Source organism: Callospermophilus lateralis, chromosome 4, assembly GCF_048772815.1.
Source record: "Callospermophilus lateralis isolate mCalLat2 chromosome 4, mCalLat2.hap1, whole genome shotgun sequence".
Classification (NCBI taxonomy): domain Eukaryota; kingdom Metazoa; phylum Chordata; class Mammalia; order Rodentia; family Sciuridae; genus Callospermophilus; species Callospermophilus lateralis.
This window is the reverse complement of record NC_135308.1, coordinates 161,202,197-161,221,719: the sequence shown is the minus strand read 5'-3', so window position 1 is coordinate 161,221,719 and position 19,523 is coordinate 161,202,197. Positions and strand designations below refer to the sequence as shown.

Here is a 19,523-nt window from a genome sequence, read left to right as displayed (position 1 = left end):
CTCCCTCTGAGCATCTCACACGCACGATCTTCTCCCGATTAACAAGGCGGCCTGCGTGTTCTCGGCTGCTCGCTGCCGACCCCAATTTAAAACTGTCTGCTCCTCGGCTGCCGGACAGGAAGGCCCCGGGAGAGGGAGTGCTGAGCCCGGCCGAGCCGCGAGCCTGGGTGTCCAGGGGCATCTCAGAGGCCCGCAGGAGGGGTTAGGACCCCAGCCAGGCCCCCAGCCCGCTTCGGGGGTCTTTGATTTTTTCCTGAGAGCTCTGATGTGTGCGGGGGGAGGGGCGGCAGCTGTGGGACTGACTGCCAGGAGCGCTGAGCGTCACGGTCACGGCTGGAGCGGCCACACGTGGAGCACTCTGCGTTGTTGGAAATGGCTCCCCTCTGGGGTCTCGCTTGTTATACTCCACAGCAACTTGACAAATCCTCCCCGAGCTGTGATTCTGGGAAAGGTTTGTCTCCTCGGCTGCCTGGCCACCTGCCTCTTCCTCTGGCACCGAGAGGTGTGGGAGGACCTGCTCCCGCTCCGAGCACTGCCAGGAAACTCTGGGGCTCATTGCATTTTCCTGCCTCCTTTGCTCCTCATTCTCCAGCTGTGCTTTTATTCAGCGCAGCCTCTTGGCCTTTGGGGGGACGAGGGATTGGGAGCACAGCCCTGGTGAGGGATCGGGAGCTAGTGACTTGACCTCTTTGACCCTCAGTCTCTTCCTCTGCAAAACAGGGCTCTTGCCTGGCCTCGGTGTGTCTCAGGAGAGGTGTAGTTGTGTGTGTCATGCTCAGCACAACATCTGTGCGTGGTGAGGGCATGGGAGGAGTGACCCTTGGTCCTCACCGGACGCAGCTGAGGTGGAGGCAGCCTCATGGGACCTGTCTCCTGTTGCTTCTCCTGCAGGAGGACAGTCGGTGACCCACACTGGCCTCCCCATCGTGGCCTCCCTGGCCAACTCAGCCGTCTCTTTCACCTGCAAAATCACCTACCAGTACACCCCCAAATTCCAGCCCTTCACTGTCAGCTACTTCCACGTGGATCTCCAGGGCAGGACCAGCAGGAAGCAGCCCACCGGCTGCCGACCCGCCTCGGGCACCGAGAACCAGACCTACACGCTGGACTGCAGAGTCACCCTCAGGCTGCCCAACGCCTCGGCCACAGGCTCCTACTACTGCTGCCTCCACTGGCCAAGCTCCACGGTCACCGTCACTGGCAACAGTACCTTCATCCTGGTCAGAGGTGAGGCGCCCTCTTGCCTCCTCCAGGGTGAGGGGCTGCTGGGGTCCCTGGCAGAGCTGGGGGCCCAGGATGTGGAGGGGGAGCTGGCGGCCTTGACCTTCAGCGTTGGCAAAGCAGAACGGAGCATCCCCAGAGAGCCCCCTGCCCGAAGGCGTAAAAAGGGGCTGGGGAGGGGGTTGGGCTGTGGCTCTGCCTCTAGCCACCTCTGGGTCATTGGCCTTTTGGTCTCAGTGTCCCATGAGCACTAGGGGGCAGGGGGAGGGGGTCTCTGCAGAATCAGGTGTGTGGATGAATAAGCACTTGGTTCATGAAATCTTTCTGGGAACAAATTCCTAGTTTTGATCACATTCTTAGACATGAGACCCCTGAAAGTTAAGAACAGGCCTATCACCAAAGCCATATTCTCTGGCCTGCCTCTGTGATTCCCACTGAAAGGGGCTGGGCACTTTCCCACTGAGCTGCATCTCCAGTCCTTTTTATTTTTTATTGTGAGACAGGGTCTCACTAACTTGCTGAGGCTGGCCTCAAATTTTGTGATCCTCCTGCCTCGGCCTCCCTAGTTGTTGGATTACAGGCCCGTGTCACTGCACCCAGTCTGTCAAGGACTTTGGTGAGGCCCAGTGAGGCCCTGTACCAAGGGGCCGGTGTCAGGCAATAGGAGGAACTTTGATAAATAGCACTGATGTGCCTGCCCCTTGGGTGGCACTCTGTTTTTGCCAACCAGATAAAGAGAAGGAGCAAGAGAAGGAGAGATGGATGGGGGCTTGGGAGCGGCCCTGTGAGTCCCCCGGCCCCCTGCAGTCCCAGTTCCAACCTGTCTCCAACCCTCACCACACCCATCCTCGTTATCACCATTTTAAATAGAGAAAAGGGGAGCCCCTAAAAGACGACGTGACTCACCCTGGGTCCCACAGGCAGCCCCTGGGGAGCCGGTTCACCAAGGCAGGCCCTTGTCTTTCAAGAAAACCGAGGCAAGCCACTTACCCATGAGGTTCAGCAAAGCGAGCCTGAGACGAGGGCCTGGGGGCCTTGCGGGGAGGGTCCCTGGTGAAGGAGAGCGTGGGCTGTGGGGCCGGGGTTGGTGGGGCTGGGCCCTGGCTCCTCCTGGGCCCTAACCCTCCACTCTCCTGCCCTTCCTCCTAGACACAGGGTACCGGGACCCCCCGCAGAGCGTCCAGAAGCCCCTGCTCTTTAGCTTCACCGGTCTCCTGACTGCCCTGGGCGTGCTGGGCACAGCTCTGCTGCTCTGGAAAAAGGTACAGGACAGACACACAGCAGAAGCACACAGGGTGGGCCCGGGGGCCTCCCAGGGTGAGGGGCTGCCCAACAGCCCCACCGCAGGGCGTCCTGGGCCCTGGCAAGGGCACATCTGCTCCTGCAAATGTTGTCCCTTGTGGACCCTCGTGCCAGGGTCGGAGAGCAGTCCCCTGTCCCATCCCTCCTACCTGCGCCTCCCCCAGGCCCCTGCTGAGCGTATTGCAAGAAACCAGGACTCCCCTGTGTCTCCCCGTCCTCGGCCCTCTGGGAACCTGACGGGGGACGTGAGTCCTCGCGCTTAGCGTCTCTGGCTCAGGCAGGTGGGAGCTCCTGCCTGGTCTCTTCATCCCAATAACCTGGAAGGAAAAGGAGCCCGAGAGAGCATGTGCCCAGCGTCCCCACGTGCCCTCACCTGTCCCCTCTGTGAGGAGGTTTCTTCCCATCTCACGGCTGGGGAGAGTGAGGCACCGGGCAGGGTCCGGCTGGGGTCCAGGTGGGAGCGCACATAGCTCCTGCTCTTCACTGGCTGCTGGTCCCTGCTGTGCGGTGGTCAGCACCTTCCTGGGAAGAGGGGTTTCTGGGTGGGGTGCTCTCGTTCTCATTGCCCGGCCCTGGTTCCTTGCTTTGTGCCCGTCTCTGCGTGTTCCCTGCCCCAGTCCAGCCCATAGCACAGGGCCTTTGCACAGCCATTATTAAGCACGTGCATTTCTTCCTTTAATAGAGATTAGCTGAGCACCTACTGCATGCCAGGCCCTGTACCAGGGGCGACCAGCGGGAACACAATGGGCTAAGATCTCAGAGTCTGGTGGGACCATTACCCGACAAACAGCTATCACCTGTTAAAGATGAAAGGCAGTGGTAGTCGAGGTTGGGGGACGCGGAAGAAGACAGCCCTGGCCTGGTTATGTGCCACCTCTGCCATTTATCTGCCAGTTCTGAGAGTGTGGGCAGGGCGCTGGCCTCCCCCAGGCCTCCGTTTCCCCAGTGGGGCTGCCGGGCAAGGTGCAGGGCCCCAGGGGAGCCCGGGTGCTCGGAGACCAGGACAGGCCTCCGTCTGGAAATGGAGGTGACCACGGCGCCTGCCTGACAGGAGCCCTGACCTGGCTGGAGGGCCACAGGGCCTTGGCATAGGCCAGGCTCCCTCCTCCGAGCTCTTCCCTGGGGGGACTCTGTTCCGGGGGCTACATTCCCTGTGCATCCGCGACACCCCCATAGCCCTTTGAGCTCCCCCAGGGCGCTGCGTGGAGCCCGAGGCCTCCCCATCTGATGTCCAGAGCAGCCCTCTGACGCCCCCACCCCCTCCCACCCCTCACCCCGCCCCACCCCGCAGTCTTCCGCATCTCAGCCAATGGCCTCGGGCACCAGAGCCTCAGGCCCAAGCCTTGGGCTTGTATTCCTCCCCTCTCAGCCCATCTGACCCCACAGGCTGCCCAGGGCCAGCCCCTTCTCCTCATCACCCCTCTTCTGGAACACAGGCCTCTGCCTCCCCCTCTGCCTCCCGTCCTCCGCTGACCGCGCTGGCTCCTGGGTTCACGCGGCTCGCTCCTCCAGAGCCCGGCCCCTGCAGGGTGGGGACTTGGTGTGTCCTGGGAGCCCTGGCACCTAGTCAGTGCTCGAGGGTGGAATGACAGGTGACAGGCACACTGACACCAGAAGTGACTTGGAGGTGACCGGGCACAACATGGGCAAGGCAGCACCGTCCCTCCCATTCCAGAGGAGGACACTAAGGGTGGCCAGGCTTCCCGAGCCACCGGCAGCATCAGCCCTGGAGTGCGGAGGGCGGCTCGGCCAGGGGGCTGCCCTGGCTGGTTTCTCCACTTGGAAATCACCGTTGAGAAGCCGGGCACAGTGGCCCTCGCCTGGAATCCCAGCAGCTCAGGAGGCCGAGGCAGGAGGAGCTCAAGTTCAAAGCCAGACTGAGCAACTCAATGAGACCCTGTCTCTAAAAGGTTCAGTGCCCCTGGGGGTCAATCCCTGGTACAAAAAAAATCACCTTTGAAAGCACAAAGGCCCACAGCTTGACCCGGCAGAGCTGGCTCCAGGGACAGAGCCTCTCACACCTGCCACGACAGCAAAGCGGCCCCCATCTGCTCTCCCACGGAGCCCCCTCTGCCGGGCCCAGGCTTCCTGAGCCCCCGCTGGGAGGCCCCCCACCTTCTCCCCACTGCCCCAACCTCCGCTGTCCACAGGGTCAAGACGCGGCCTTTTGTGACCTTGCCTGGCAGCCTCCCGGCTCCCCTCTCCCTTCCCATCCTGCTCCTCTGCACACCAACTTGCCTGCAGGCTTGGGGCTCCTTCCTGGGACCCCCAGGGGCACTCGCCTCCCTGGAGTGTCAGGGACGACCCCACCCACCCACTAGGAGGCCCAGGAGGCCACACCACGGTGTCCTCCGTGCCCAGCCAGGCCCAGCGGGCGCCTGAGGGGGGTGTCTGGCATCCAGGGGCCGCACTTTCTGGACAGGGGGCCCCAGGAGAGCCCTGCCTGGGAGCTCCCATCCGCCACCCTTGGCCACCCCCCGGGCCAGCTGGCTCACCGGGGAGAGGACTGGGATCCCAGTTGTCTTGACAAGAAGAGGCACCGAGGTGCCCAGGGTGACCATCACCTCTGACAGAAATGGTGGCCCCCAGAAGCTGCAGTGCAGAGGATTTGAGGACAGGACCCCTAGGCCTGCTCGGAGGGCAGCCATTTCCCGGCTGGACAAGCCTCAGTCTCCTCTTGGTTAGGTGGGCCATCCATGCCCACCTCCTCAGGCTGTGACAAGAATTAAATGAGAATAAGGACAAGTCCCACCCTGTCCGTGAGACCTGCCATTTTAGCAAGACAGGTGGAGCAAACCTCCAGGTGAAGTCGCTCAGCGTCTCGGTGGAACGCGGGCCTGGGTTCGAGTTCTGCCTCAGACGCTTCCCGGCTGTGTGGCCTTGGCAAGGCCCTTGCCCTCTCTGAGCCTTCACTTCCTCCTGTGCAGAGCAGAGGGGATGGAGGGTTGGTTGGTTGACGGGCTGAGAGATAAAGCAGAGCCCTGCCCGGCTCCGTGTTCCCAGCCATTACAGCGCTGGGACTGGGGCGGCACGGCTGCTGCCTGCGAGTTAAGTGGCTCTCAGAGCTAATCCCGAGTAAATGGGCTGGGGTTGGCAGGCCGCCAGGGTTTTTAATTAGCTCCTGCCCCGCGACGAGGCGGTGTCGCTCCACTCTTGGCAGCGTGGTGCCTGCGATGAGGGGTCGTCCGGCCGCCCCCTCTGCGCCTCTGACTGTCGCCGGCCCTTGGCCTTCCCCGGGCCTTGGCCTTCCCCAGGCCGGCCCGGCTCTACCAGTGTCTCGGGGGCTCCGCTTGCTGCCCTCCGTCCCCCCACACCGTCCACGCAGCCGTCCTGACCTTGGGCAGGTCCACCTGCCGGCCGTGCTGACCTCCTCTCAGGCCCGGTGCGTGCTGGTCCCTGTGCCTAGGACACTCCCCACTCCTGGCTGATGGATTCTTCAGATCCTGCCAACGTGGCCTCGGAGGGCCTCTGGTTTCCTCCTTTTCGTGCCCCTCAGCTCACGTACCACATTTTGGTAGAGCCGTCGGTTCTCTGTCCATCTCTCCAAAGGCCCTGGAGTCCAGGAGGCCAGGAAGCCTCCACCTCTGCCTGACAGGGTATGCTGGCCGCCCAGGGCTCGCCCTCGCCGTCACTTCAATACTTGAACAGTCTCAAAAAGGAGGGCTATTTCTGGAGGCCAGGGGTGGGCAGGACATGGCCTGCTCCGGGCCAGAGCCAGTAAGGGGCAGAGGGACCCGAGGCCCAGCTGACTGGCACGTGCTTGGGCCCACCCACAGTCTCAGCTCCAGGTCTGGGTCCTGCCACGCTGGCACCAGGCCCTGCAGCCCCTGCCTCCCCTGTGCCAGTCCTCTGCCCCCGGGGTTTGGGTTCCTAAGTGCGGGCACACGCGGGCACACGCGGGCACACACACGGTCGAACGTAGGTGCTGGAGGCATTTGCTTCACCTCCCGGAGGCCGGGTGGAGGGTGTGAGTGATGGATTTCCGTGTGGTCTGTGACGTCTGCCACCGTTTCTCCTGGTGGCTTGTGAGGTAGAGGGACCGGGAGCTGCTCGTCCCAACCCCAGCAGCCTGCTCCTTTCTCTCCTCAGAAACAGATGCTGGTTCCAGAAAAGCGCACCACCAAGGAGCACCCGGATCCAGGCTCGGCCAGCAGACCCGCGCAGGCTCTGGCTGAATCCATCTACACGGTGAGTCCCAGGGCCTGGGCTCCTCCTCCTCGCTCAGGCCTCATTCGGGGTCCAACTCCCCGGCTCAGTCCGTGCCGGCTGGGGACCTGTCTGAACCTCAAGCTCCTCATCTGAAGAATGGGCGCAGGAATTCCTACCTGTGGAATGTCTGTGAAGGTGAAAGGGGAGCCCATGCATGGGCCCCTGTTGGGCCTGCCCAGGGAGGCACCCTCCCTGGCACCCCCTCCACTTCTGGAACCAGGAGCAGTGAGGGAAAGACTTGGTGGGGAATGAAGAAATTTCCCTCTGACCAATGACGTCCACCAGCTCACAGCCTCTTCCTGTTTTGATTGCACAAACACTGAGGCAACCACAGCAAAAACCATGAGAAGAGGAGGTCAGGCACCAGCCACCCCCCAGACGGGCGTTCACTCTGCCTTCCCCGCCTCAGGCTTTGCTTCTGTCCTCGCAGTCACAGCCAGGACACAGCTGGGACCCTGCGTCCCACACCCTGTTGTGTCGCAAGCGTTTCCCACCAGGGTCTTCATCCTTCTGGTGGGGGAGAGGCAGAGGAGGCCCTGCCTCCCCACCCGCAGCAGCCTGCCCCTGGGGCTGGGGCAGAGGAGGGCGAGGACCTTCTTTGCCAGTTGGGAAGCTCACTGTGGCGCGGGCAGCGCGGGCTCACTGTGGGGAAGGGGAGAACACACGCCACCCGTGTCAGCCGGTCTCCGTCCTGTGGGACCCAGAGCCGCCGGGCTGGGCTCCCTTCTCTGTGGGTCTGGGGATTCAAAGCCCTGCAGGGTCGCGGCCTCCGCAGGCGGGCATTCTCAGCCTCCGCTGCTCCTGTCCCCGCCACTGATTCACCGCGGAATCGGGGCTTCATCCGATGCCACAAAACCCCACGTGGGGCACATTCACGGCAGCGCTGGCTGAGGACGGGGTGGTGGCCGAGAGGCCGACAGAACGTCCCCATGGGGCAGCGTTAACAGCTCCCAGAACCTGGCAGTTCTCAAAGGGCCCTCGGCCTGGCCCCCAGGGTTCCCGCCAGCTGCTTCTTCACATGTGGCCTCAGACTCCCCTCGCCCAGCCACTGGTGACACTCCCCTACCAGGGCACTGGTGTCAGCTGTTGGTGGGAACACCTTTGCCTCCACGTGCACACAGATATGCACACACACACACACAGGAGTGTATATATGTACATATATGTATATATATGTATGTTTTTTCTATAAATGCATAGAAAGGGACCTATATATGCAGTCACTTTTTTCATGCTAAGCGTCGAACCCAGGGCCTCACACATGAGCTTCCCCAATGAGCTACACCCCCAGCTCCTAGACCTTTCTTATTTTTCTTTTGTGATATTGGAGATTAATTCAGGGCCTTGCCCCTGCTAGGGAAGCACTCCCCTGCTGAGTTACATCCCCAGGCTTTTTTTTTTTTTTTTTGCAACAGGGTCTTACCAAGTTGCCCAGGCTGGCCTTGACCTCAGGATCTTCCTGCCTCACTTTCCAAATAGCTAGGAGGACAGGCCTGTGCCACCACGCCTGGCTCTTTTCTTAAAAAAAAGAAAGAAAGAAAGAAAATTGGAGTTTGCAGCTTCCCCATGCTGCAATCTCTCATGAATATTTTTCCACATGAATAAATAGCCTTCTCTAAGGTTGTGTTAATGGAGGAGACTCTCTTTCAACTGAAGCATCTTGCTGCCTGTGTGCAGTACCCTCTGGGGGTCCCAGGAGGGGTACAGGACCAGGAGGGAGGTGTGAGAAGAGACCACAGGACTTTGCTAAGCCCTTGAGACAAGGGTCCACCGGCTGGGACTGGACCTGGGCAAAGAAAAGTGACATTAACAACAATCAGAATGGTCTCAGGAGACGTTGGCTGTGTGCCTACTATGCGCCCAGCTCTGTCATAGACTACGCTGCTGGTGTCATGAGCCCTCTTGATGAGGCTTTAGGGCACAGGTACGACCTCTGTCTTCCAGTTGCTACTGCTGGTATGCAGAGATGTGATTGATTTGCATATTGGCATTATATAGAGTTATCTTGCTGAATTTACTCATTAATTCTGATACTTTCTCTGTAGATTCCTTTGGATTTTCTCAGAGCCTATTCATGTCCTCTATGAATCATCAAAATTTGACTTTTTTCTTTCTAATCTTCCCACCTCCTTTCTCTCCCCTACTTTATTGTACTGCCTAAGACCTCTGGGAAGGATTTTTAAATTCTCTTTCTTCTTCTTCTTCTTCTTCTTTTTAGGCAGTACTGGGCACTGAACCCAGGGGTGCTCTACCACTGAACTACATCCCCTGTCCTTTTTTTTTTATTTTGAGGCAGGGTCTCACGAAGTAGCCCAGAACTTTTGATCCTCCTGCCTTAGGCCTTGAATTTGTGATCCTCCTGCCTCAGCCTCCTGAGTTGCTGGGATTATAGGTGTGTGCCACTGTGCCCAGCTACTTAGTTTTTGATCATTCTTTTCTAATTTGTGCATCTCAGGCTATGAACTTCACCTTAAGTATGGCTTTAACTTCATCCCATAAAGATTCAGGGGAGATTCTATTTTTGTTGTTGTTTGCGATACTGAGGATCAAACCAGGACCTTCTCACGTGAAGCAAGCACTCTGTCACTTAACTCCATCCCCAGCCCCCATACGATTTTGGATATGTCATACTTTTATGATCTTTCAATCTAAACTTCCCATTGAGAATTCTTCCTTGCCCTTCTGGTTATTTAACACTGTTTTGCTTAATTTACAAGGGTTTAATTATTCTTTTCTGGAGATCTTTCTGTTTTTTTTTTTTTTTTTGGTCCTGGAGATTGAACCCAGGGGCACTCAACCCCTGAGCCACATCCCCAGCCCCATTTTGTATTTTATTTAATGTCAGGGCCTCACTGAGTTGCTTAGTGTCTCACTGTTGCTGAGGCTAGCTTTGAACCCATGATCCTCCTGCCTCAGCCTCCCAAGCAGCTGGGATTGTAGGCATGTGCCACCACACCCAGTGATCATTCTGTTTTTTATTTCTGGATAGTTCTGTCATAGTCAGAAAACAGTCTCCCTCCTCCGGGACACCCATGACTCCACATTGTGAAATCCAGCAGGCAGTTCTTGGTTCTCCTCTTCCTTGAAGAATCAACAGCATCTGATACCACTGAGTTCTCCCTCCTCCTTGATACTGTCTTCACTTGATTCTGGAACATTCTACTCTCTCCCGAGCCTGCCCTGGCTCACTGCCCCACTTTCTCAGTCTTCACTTCCAGGAACTGTGGAACCCTGACCTCTAAACATGGAGTAACCATTAGAGCCCAGTGCTGGGACCCCTGACTTCTGTCCCCACTCCCCTCTCCGGGGGACCTCACTTGGCCTCAAGGTGCTAAACACCTACCTCCAAGTTTGTATCTCCAGCCGGGACATCTCTGAAGGCCAGACCTCCTCACTTGGATGTCCAATGGGCATCCGCCTCCCACCAAGCTCCAATTCTTTAGCCAACAAGCGCATCTCCCTCCAGCCCTTCCCGTCGTAGGAAACGAGGCTCTGTTCCCCCCGTGGCTCAGGCTAGACATTCTGAAGCTGTCCTTTCCTTCTCTCTTTTGATCACCGCCCAAATCTGACCCATGGGCAAACCTGGCTTCAAACCGCATCCTGATCTGGTTCTGCTCTGGCCTCCCCCGCCCTTGCCAGGAGAGCTGCTGTGGGTCTCTAATCAGTGGCCTAGTTTCATCCTTGTCCCCAGTCTGCCTGGGGTGGCAGCAGCCAGAGCGATCCCGTTAAACCACTGACAGGTCGTACCCCTCTGCTCAGAGCCTCGCTGGCGAGGTCCCCGAGGGGCAAGGGGGACTAGAGGAGCCGCGATCTTGTAGAGAAGTCCCTGAGAGGGGAGGCGGCAAGGAGCTGGGGACTCCTGGGAGGGCCGACAGACTGCAGGGCAGGTGTCATCCCAGTGAGGGAAGAAGGAGGGAGGGCAGGTGGATGTGCGCGAGAAGTCACCCTCAGCAAGGCCGTCGCAGAGCCCAGGACGAGGCACGAGGGTTCTGATCCCTGCAGATGGAGTCCTTGAAGTAATTCTCAAAGTCACCATGGTCCTTTGCAAGCTCCCTGTCACCGAGAGTCAGAGCTCACGACCTCCAAGCTCTCATGTCCCCGCGTGCTGCCCACCCACTGCAGCGCCCCACGCTGGCTCTTCTGCTGCCCCAGGGCGTCTCCCTCTGGCTTTCTGCTGAAGGCCTTCCGGGTGCTCTCCTGACCTCTCCCTTCCCTCACCCCCACCCAGACTCTGGCCTTTCTCCGGCCTCGCGGTAGCCTTGGTGGCCACCATTAGCTTCGGTGAGTGTCTCTGACTGGAGCCTCCTTCCCGCCCCACAGCAGCCAGCGCCCCGCGCACATAGGTGCTCAGAATCCTCTCTTCCTTTTCAGGGTGGCCGGGGGTGCAGGACAGAGGGACATCGTGGCCAACGTGGGGCATCGGTGCGGAGCTTGCTTCCCTGGGTAGCGTCTGGACCCTCCCCTCAGCTCCGCCCAGCCTCTGCCTGGCCGTGTCCCCTTCCTGCTCTCTCTTCCAGCCCCCCCTGCTCCTCTTTGCCTCCAAAGGACCTTTGGAAAAGCTGTCCCCACGCCGTCAGAGCAGGGGGCTGCTCACTTCAGACGTGCTGAGCCCCCGACCTAGAGCAGGTGCTCTTTCTCCCTTGAGTCAGCTCCTTTCTATGCAGCACCCTCAGGTCTCACCCAGGGACCCAGCACCAGGCCCAAGGCAGCTGACTCTGCCCTGCCTCAGCCCACCAGGACGATGGCCTTGGCACTGACGCCACACCTCTGCTTGGCTGGTGACCTGCAGGTCAGCACCGTTACCTGGGCAGCAGAAGGCAAAAGGCCATAGGACCTGAGACTTAGACCAATGACCACTGTCCGGCACAGCCCACGGGCAACCCACTGAGAGGCCAGCCCTGCCTCCTCCCAACAGGCACAGTGGAGGGAGGGCACCTGGCTGTGTCAGGGTGTCCGCTGACAAGGCAGCACCCTGCGTTCCACAGCCTGCTGCTGCTGCAGTCAGACCCTGTGTGCGATGACCCAGCTGGTCAGGCCTTGCCACGGCTGCACTCGCAGCTGCTGGTGGCCAACTCTGCTGCTCTCGGCCCCCACCTTTGCCCCACAGCACGGTCACTCTGTGGGTCTAAGGCCTGCCGGGTCGCAGGGCAAGTGCTCTTCTCTGGCTCAGATAGCCCCGGCCTCTGGGGATCACCTGTGCTAGGCAGCCCACATGTACTGGGCAGGGCAGAAGGAGCCACCTGTGACCCAGACCTGCCACCCAGCTGAGGCGTGGCAAGGAGGCTGCTTCTCCCTGCTCTGCGACCAGAAATGCCCAGCCCAGAGGGGCTGTCCGGCCTGTCAGACCTGAGAGGCCCAGGCCTGGGGGACGGGGTGGGGAGTGCAGGCCACTGAGCAGCACACCTCGTCCTGGGTCTCTGGACGGGCGCGAGGCCCCGCACGGGTCAGAGAAGGCCTTGGAAGTTTCCTTCCCTTGGAAGTGGGGTTCCTCCTCGGGAAGGACGCAGGTTAGAAACCTCTCTCCCAAGGCCCACGCTCTTTCTGGTGCAGAGATCCCTAAACAGGACCTCTGGGGAACCCCAGCATCCCTGTGTCAGATGCCCTTGAAGTGCGAGGGTCTCCCAAGTGCCAAATGGTTGATTACGCGGGTCTTCATGCCCCGCTGCTCCTCGGCGCCACCCGCCCTCCTCCCCTCCCACCTCCCCGCCCTCCTCCTGCCTCTGAGCACCACCTGTCTCTCCAGCCTGCCTCAGCAACCCCTGCTTGACTGTTGCCAGGGAAACCGCCTCCTTGGCAACCAGCCGGCATCCATATGACACGTACACTCAGGGAAGGGAAGCTGCTGCCTCTTGCTCAGGCTGTTGGGGGGCTCTGCTCTGCAGCCCCTTGAGGTCTGGGGTGAGTCCAGGCTAGGGCTTCAGAGGGAGGAGGACAATTATATCTTTCTTCAAGACATTCAATCACTACTTATTAAGCACCTACTATTTGCCCAATTCTGTGTTGGTCCCCTTGTGTATAATATCTCATTTAATCCTGCATTGGACCTCAAGATAGCCCCCATTTATAGATGCAGAAACTGAGGAAAAAAAATTTTTTTTTTTTTAAGGGTTTGCCCTTGGCTGGCAAATATTAGAACTAGGAGTTGAACTTGGTCTCATCTGGCGTCAAAGCCTGGTTTTCTCTACTACCTTAAGGTCTGTGCTCAGGCCTCTGGAGGTTGGGCCAAGAGAGTGTGACCCTGGGATACTCCCAAATGAGGGAGGTGGCCCCTTCGTAGTTGACTTGGTGCTCTCATTGTGCCCAGAGCAGCTTAGGTTCAGGAATCAGACACAAACCGGACACAGTCCCTGCCTCAGGGGCTCCCAGTCTGGCAGGAGCCTGGGGAGAGCCAGTCTCTGATGGAGCTGGGTTCAGGGGACCTCGAGGCCAGGCTCCCAGCCCTGGCCCCAGTGCTGCTCCCCATTCACCTTGGGCTGCGTGGGCTGTGGTCAGAATGGGGAGTGGGAATGGCTGGAACCAGGTGGCTGGGAGGGGCAGCGGAGGAGTACAAGGAAAATGAGGGGGGGCGTGCAGCGAGAGCCGGAGCTGGGCAAAAGACTCCCCGCCCCAGGGTCCAGGTTGACGGGTGGGGAGTGTGGCCTCAGAGGACCCTGGGTTATCCGTGAGCCCCCCATGGGCAGTGGGTCAGGGGGAGGCCTAACGGTGTGGATGGCAGGAGAGGCTGGTGGGGTGGGGTGGGCTTGGGACCCTTGAAGGGGTAAGGACTTTGAACCAGGAGTGAGGCGGATGCCGGCGGGTGCCCAAGGGAGCAGTGGGTGTGAGTGGCACCCAGGAGCTGCTGGTGGCCGTGCCCTCAAGGGCAAGGACAGGCAGGCTGGTGGGGCAGACAGGGACCCTCGTCTTGCCAGGTGATTGGGCGTCTGGACCCGGGCCCAGCACACGCTCTGCTGAGGTCCTTGAGCAGGTGGTTGGAGCAGAGAGGACGTGGCCCTGGGCGAGCAGGTGGTTGGAGCAGAGAGGACGTGACCCTGGGTGGGTCAGTGCGTGGGGCAGTGTGGCCACTCACAGCATGGCACTGCCTGCCCCTGGGCTCCTGCAACACGACGGGACAGTGACGGGCAGAGGGGATGGCTGCTGGGGCTGCGGCTCCCCCCCACCTGCCTCTGACCTGCTCCCCGTCTTTCTCCCGCAGGCCCTGGAGCACCCCGAGCCCGAGGTCTACGCCTACATTGAGAGCGAGGCCAGCAGCCCACCCTCGGCCAGGAACCGCCCCTCCCAGGTATGCAGAGGCTGGGGCGCAGGCCAGGCCCGGCTCTCCACGGCCCCTACTTTCTCATCTGTACAGTGGGGCTGCGGAGATGGCAGAACTCACCCCAGCTGTTGTCTCCCAGCCCCCTCCCAAGGCAAAGGGGGTTCCGACTTCCGAGCCACCCCTAGCAGCTGTGCATCCCTGACCAAGGTACTACCTTCTCTGGGCTGTCTCCTGGTCTGTAACTGAAGAGTTAAAACAGTCTCCACCTCACAGAATTACCACAAGGAGAGACGGCTGTGCTGAGAGGGCTGCCCAGGAGTGGGCACCATGAGTGTGGCCATTAGAGCTACCCCTGGAGGGCACAGCGCAGTGTCTACACCGGCCCATCTGGTTGACAGTGCTGGGCACCTAGATGCCCCCAGGCTGGGCTTCGATAATTTAGAGCTGGAGCTGAGTTTGTGCCAGGTTGGGTGGCCTGGTCAGGGCTCTGCTGGGACCATGATGGGGCCTCGGGCCAATTACTCAATCACACTTTCTCTCCTTAACCTCAGTTTGCTCATCTGCAAAGTGGATGAGTGATGTTTTCCTGCAACACCATACATCCCAGAACCCAAAAGAGTAACACCTGCACTGGAGCTTTGAACGTTATAAAGTGCAAAGGGTGTAAGCCAGGATAGGAGCCCCCAAGGGGAGTCCCCAGGCACCATTGGAAGAGCTGACAGGGTGTGCAGGGTGCCCCCCCAGCCCAGGTTGGGACTGCATGGCGAATCTCATTCTCAAGCTCCAGATTAGGCCCTGATTAGCAGGGCCTCAGGGACCCCTAATGATGACAGGCCGTGCCCACTCTTGTCCCAGGCCCTGGGTGCTGGACAGAGGAGTGAGGTATGTCCCTGTCCTCTGGGAGCCTTGGCCTGTAAGAACAAAGTCACTGACCCCACGGACACGCAGAGACATATAAAGTCCCATTGTGAGGGGTGGGTTCCAAGAAGGGCCCAGGCCAGGGCTGGGGGCAGGGAGGGCTCCCTGAGACCCTGAGCCCTGCAAAGTGAGGGGGAGGGAGTCAGGGAGTGGGGTGCATGGGCAGAGCGTGCAGGGAAGCCCCAAGGCAGGCAGGGGGCTGATGTAGTTGGAAGGCAGGGGCAGGGGCAGCAGCGTGGTGGCAGGAGAGGCTGGTGGGGTGGCCTTGGGGCGGAGGGCAGCCGTCTCTGTCAGCTCTGCCCAGGAAGTGATCTGTTTGCCTTCCATGAAAACAGAATTACTGCAAGTTCACTTTTACCTACCTAATGTTCCTTCCTTCTCTCTTTCCTTCCTTCTTTACCCCTTTCTCTTTTTTCTTATCTCTTCTTCCTCTCTCCCACCCCTTCCTCTCTCTCTCCACCCCTGCCTCTCTCTCTCCACCCCTTCCTCTCTCTCTCTCCACCCCTTCCTTTCTCCCTCTTTCTATTCCTCCCCATTCTTTCTTTCCCAGGAGAGACTGCGTAGGTTTGAGGACGACAGTGAATTGAACCTGGTCTATGAAAATCTCTAGGACAGGTTCCACCAGCCATGGGGCTGGTCCTGGATCAGAAGCCCAGGGTGTGGCCTTGACCTGAACCCAAGAACTTGACCTTGTCCCCAGGCCCGCGCCATGGCCTCAACCTCACATCCGAGGCCCTCCTGCCGTGGCCGCCCGCCCCCATCCTGCACCCAGACAAGTGCTTCCCATCTTCAGGTCCTTCCTGGGCTGTCCCATCTCCCTCCCCTGCTGCAGCTGGCGAAGTGCTGCTCAGTCCCTGGGGGCTCGCTTGGACCCAGCCTCTTTCTGAAGGCCTCCCCACCGGCCCGTGCCTGCCCACAGAGCCGTGTGGCTCTCCTGGTGCCAGCCGGCATCTTGCTGTGCAGCCCATGAGCCCTCCGAGAGAACACAGCGAAGTTCCCCATCAGGGCTGTGTGTAAGCGCTGTCGGGGGGAGAGGCGAGCACCCCACCTGCCCAACGAGAGGAGGAGGCTGGCATGGGAGGCATGGGGCTCAGGACTGGGCTCAATGGACAGCTACGCAGGCTGAGGATGTGCAAGCGGTGGTCAGACTGGGGCCTGGAGCAGAAAGGGTCCTGTGTACACTGTTCAGAAGGGGGTTCTGGTGTGTTAGGGTGCAGCAGAGGCCTGGCTGAGCAGGAGCTGGGTGAGTGGCCAGAGCTCTCCCCTCTCCCCATGAGGCTCCCCGGGTTGTCTCCGTGGCCTGGCTCCTCCCTTCCACCCCAAGACCCTATCCCCCAACGTCCCTCTGTCTAGCAGGTCCTGAGCCCACCACCTGCAGCTCCATCCAGCCTCCTCTGACTCCCGTCCTCGGCCCCATTCCTGCCCCCTGTGTTGAGCCAGATGGGACACCATGCCCACCCTGGCTGCCTCAGCCCTCCCCTTTCCCGTGGTAGTCCAGCTGCCTGGCGTGGTGCCTGGCCACCCCTGGATGGGCAGACGGTCTCTGTGTTGCGGTGGAGGCTGGGAGAGCAGTGGCTCCCCAGGGCCTGACCCAGAGCCTGTGTGCTCCTCCGGGTGCTCAAGTGACTCCTCGTCTTACCCTGGAGGCAGCCCTGCAGGATAGCTGAACCACTGTTCCCCAGGCGGGCGGGCTCAGGTCACACAGGCTGCCGTCTGTCCCCTCCCCCTGGGTCCTCCCCAGGCTCAGTCTTTCCTCACCTCCCAGGCTGCTCCAGAAGTCTCTAGGGTGCCTCAAGGCCACTAGAATATCCCCACATAGGGGGGGAACCCAAGCAGCCCTGGGCCACCAGCACTCGGTCAGCACCTCCTGCTCGGCAGGTCAGGTCCTCTGTGGGGAAAGGAAGGCTGACGGTGGCCCTGATGACCTCCAGGTGTCCCCAGGCGCTCTGCTAGGTGGCACGGGGCCTCCCTGGGCCCATACGATGGCCGTTGGCCTCCTGACTTGGTTCTAGGCCGCCCGGAGCAGGATCACCAGGCTGGGCTGCGGAGGCTGCGTTTGGTGAGGTCCAAGCCTGTGGAGGGAGGCAGCAGCCTCGCTCAGAGCCAGCTTCAGGCTCAGCCTCCAGCAGCCTGCGGTGGGGGTCAGGGGAGTGAAAACCGCAGCCCCCAGGACCGGAGGAGCCTCTTGGCCAGGCCTGCCTCCCCGCCTCCTGGGCCTCTCTGTCCTTGACCCCCGGACCTCCTAACTGGGACTTGGGTTTTTCCAGCCTTCTCCAGGGGAGTGAGGGGACCCTGGCAGGGACTTCAGTGTGCCCTGGCCCAGGCACCCCCATCCCAGCCCCCTGCAGGGGCCCTGCCCACGGTCTCTTCTACCAAGCAGCTCAAGGATCCCTGCCCTGCTCAAAACCACCCCTGGTTCCCATTTCATGTGGAATAAAATCCCGGCTCCTGTCTGTGGCCTGAGACACCCTTGAGTACTGAGCTCTGGACACAGACTTTGCCAGATGGGTGCAGAGCCGGGAGGCCAGCAGTGCCGTGGGCTCCAGTGAGTGAGCAGAGCGGGGAGAGAGGAGGAAGAGGGTGAAGGGGGCACTGGGAGGTGCGGGGTGAAGGGGGGACTGGGAGGGCCTTTGACGGGAGGGAGGCTGGGGGAGAATGTCCTGGGACTCCCAGTGGGCAGCACAGAAGGCTGGGCACCTGGCCCCAGGCCGCCAGAACTGAGAGCCTCAGGTGAGCTGGGGCAGGGTCGAGGGGAGCAGGAGGCAGCCAGGGAGCAGCTGTGACTCGGGAGAGAGAGCAGCTGCCCCTCTAGGGCAGGGTGGCCCTGGGCCTCCTGGCTCCCAGCTCCACCTCCAGCCACAGTGTGACTCAGCAAGTCCTGGCCCTCCCGAGCCTCGGATTCGAGTGACCCTCAGGCCACTCGGTGTGTCTGAGAGGACGGTGGAGGACTCCCTGGCTCTCGCAGGGCCCAGCGGGTGCAGTTCCCTCCGGGATTCATCCTTCAGAGAAGCAGGCTGCTGGGCAGAGCCCAGGGAGTGTGCTGAGTGGGGGGCAGGCTTCCCTGGGCGGGACGTCACAGCTGTGGAGAAGCAGCCTGCTCAGGCGACAGGCTGGAGCTGTCCAGGGCCGGAGCGTGGGCAAGGCGAGCAGAGAGGGAGGAGAGGGGTTCTGGGGCCAGGGGGTCCCCGGAAGAGGAGAAGATGATAGAGTAGGACAGGGGGGAGGGGTCCTTGGAGCTCCACCAAGGAAGGGTGGTTGTGACCATCCTGAGCGTGGACAGGCTTAGGAGGGAAGGAGGCCCAGGCCAAAGGGCCACCCTATGGCTCAGGGTCTTAGTGATGCGGCCTCTGCCTGCCCCTGCCCTGCCCCTGAGGGACAGCCCACTCTCTCTCCTGGCCCAGCCTGCCCACCCTCCAAGGCCACCTGCTCTTCAGAGCCTCAGGGCATCTGAGTCTTTTCAAGGACTTCTGACCGGGCAGGCTCCTTACCCTTGGCCTCTTCCAGGGTGATAAATGGCTAGAAATCATGGCCCTTGTCTGGGGCTCCAGAGGGTTTCAGCCACCCACCCGCCCTAGCGCCTGCTCCTCCCAACACACGCGAACGTGAGAAAATCCTTCCTGGAAACCGAGCCCAGGATCCTGAAGTGGGTGCAGGAGTGGTAGCCCCTCCTCAGCAAAAAAAGAAAAAAAAAAAATTCCAGAGGCTTCTGTGCAGCTGAGTTTCCATGGGAACATGTGCCTGCGGCTCCAATCCTGATCCTCAGTGAGGCTGGGTTCCCTTCACAGCCAGGACCGCAGGACTTCCGCAGGTGGCCTCAGCCGGGCGCTGCCACCGCTCCGGCCTCCAGCCCTCACTAACCTGAAATCAAGTTACCGACAAACCTGCCTTTTCCCCATCTAATTTAAAGGCCCCGCTGCACTCTGAGGATGCCTCTGGGATTTCAGGGATGGATTTTCATGTAGTTCAATAGTTCTCCTGGCAGACGGCTCCTCCAGGAGCCGGCTGCCCAATGCTAGGGGATGTCATTTGCCCCGAGGGGCATTGCCAGCTCTGAAGCCAGACTTCAGTGTTGGGGACATCAACGTGAAGCTCTGAGACACCTTCCTTTCTCACTCCTCCCTTGAACTGTGGTCGTGATTTTGGCCTCTGGGTCTTGGCGGAGTCTTGACAGTGTGCGGGTCAGGTCGTGCTCTCTGCACTCGGCATTGGCCCATTTTGAGCGAGTGTCTAAGCAGAGGACACAGACACATGCTGTAGTAGAGCTACAGCAAGACCGTCTTCCTTCTGCTGTGCCTGCCACACCCCAGCCTCCACCCCAGCCTCCACCCCAGCCTCCACTCTAGGCCCCTCCCAGAGGTAACCCCGAGGTCACATGGGAGTGTCTTCCTCTTTGCTGTTTTTATTTAGGTCTGTGGCACATGAGGTCAAACCTGGGCTGTACCACATGCCAGGTGAGGGCACTACCCCTGAGCCACATCCCTAGCCCCCTTTTTAATTCTACTTTGAGACAGGGAGGGTCTTGCTAAGTTGCCTCAGACTCATGATCCTCAAGCCTCAGCCTCCCAAGTCACTGCCATTCTAAGGTCACAGCACCATGATAATGCCAGCGTTCTTCACGGTT

The 19,523-nt window shown here is 60.2% G+C and overlaps 1 protein-coding gene across 1 annotated transcript in view; it reads left to right on the top strand.

Annotated features, from left to right (window-relative positions):
* Window positions 1–17,340, top strand: part of Nfam1 (NFAT activating protein with ITAM motif 1) — a 31,177-nt gene extending 13,837 nt beyond the window's left edge. The window contains exons 2-6 of the mRNA XM_076853356.2: window positions 892–1,227; window positions 2,371–2,483; window positions 6,613–6,711; window positions 13,925–14,011; window positions 15,453–17,340. Coding sequence (XP_076709471.2) covers window positions 892–1,227; window positions 2,371–2,483; window positions 6,613–6,711; window positions 13,925–14,011; window positions 15,453–15,512 — 695 coding nt within the window. The 3' untranslated portion in view covers window positions 15,513–17,340. The remainder of the gene's footprint in view (window positions 1–891; window positions 1,228–2,370; window positions 2,484–6,612; window positions 6,712–13,924; window positions 14,012–15,452) is intronic.
* Window positions 17,341–19,523: the final 2,183 nt, after the last annotated feature.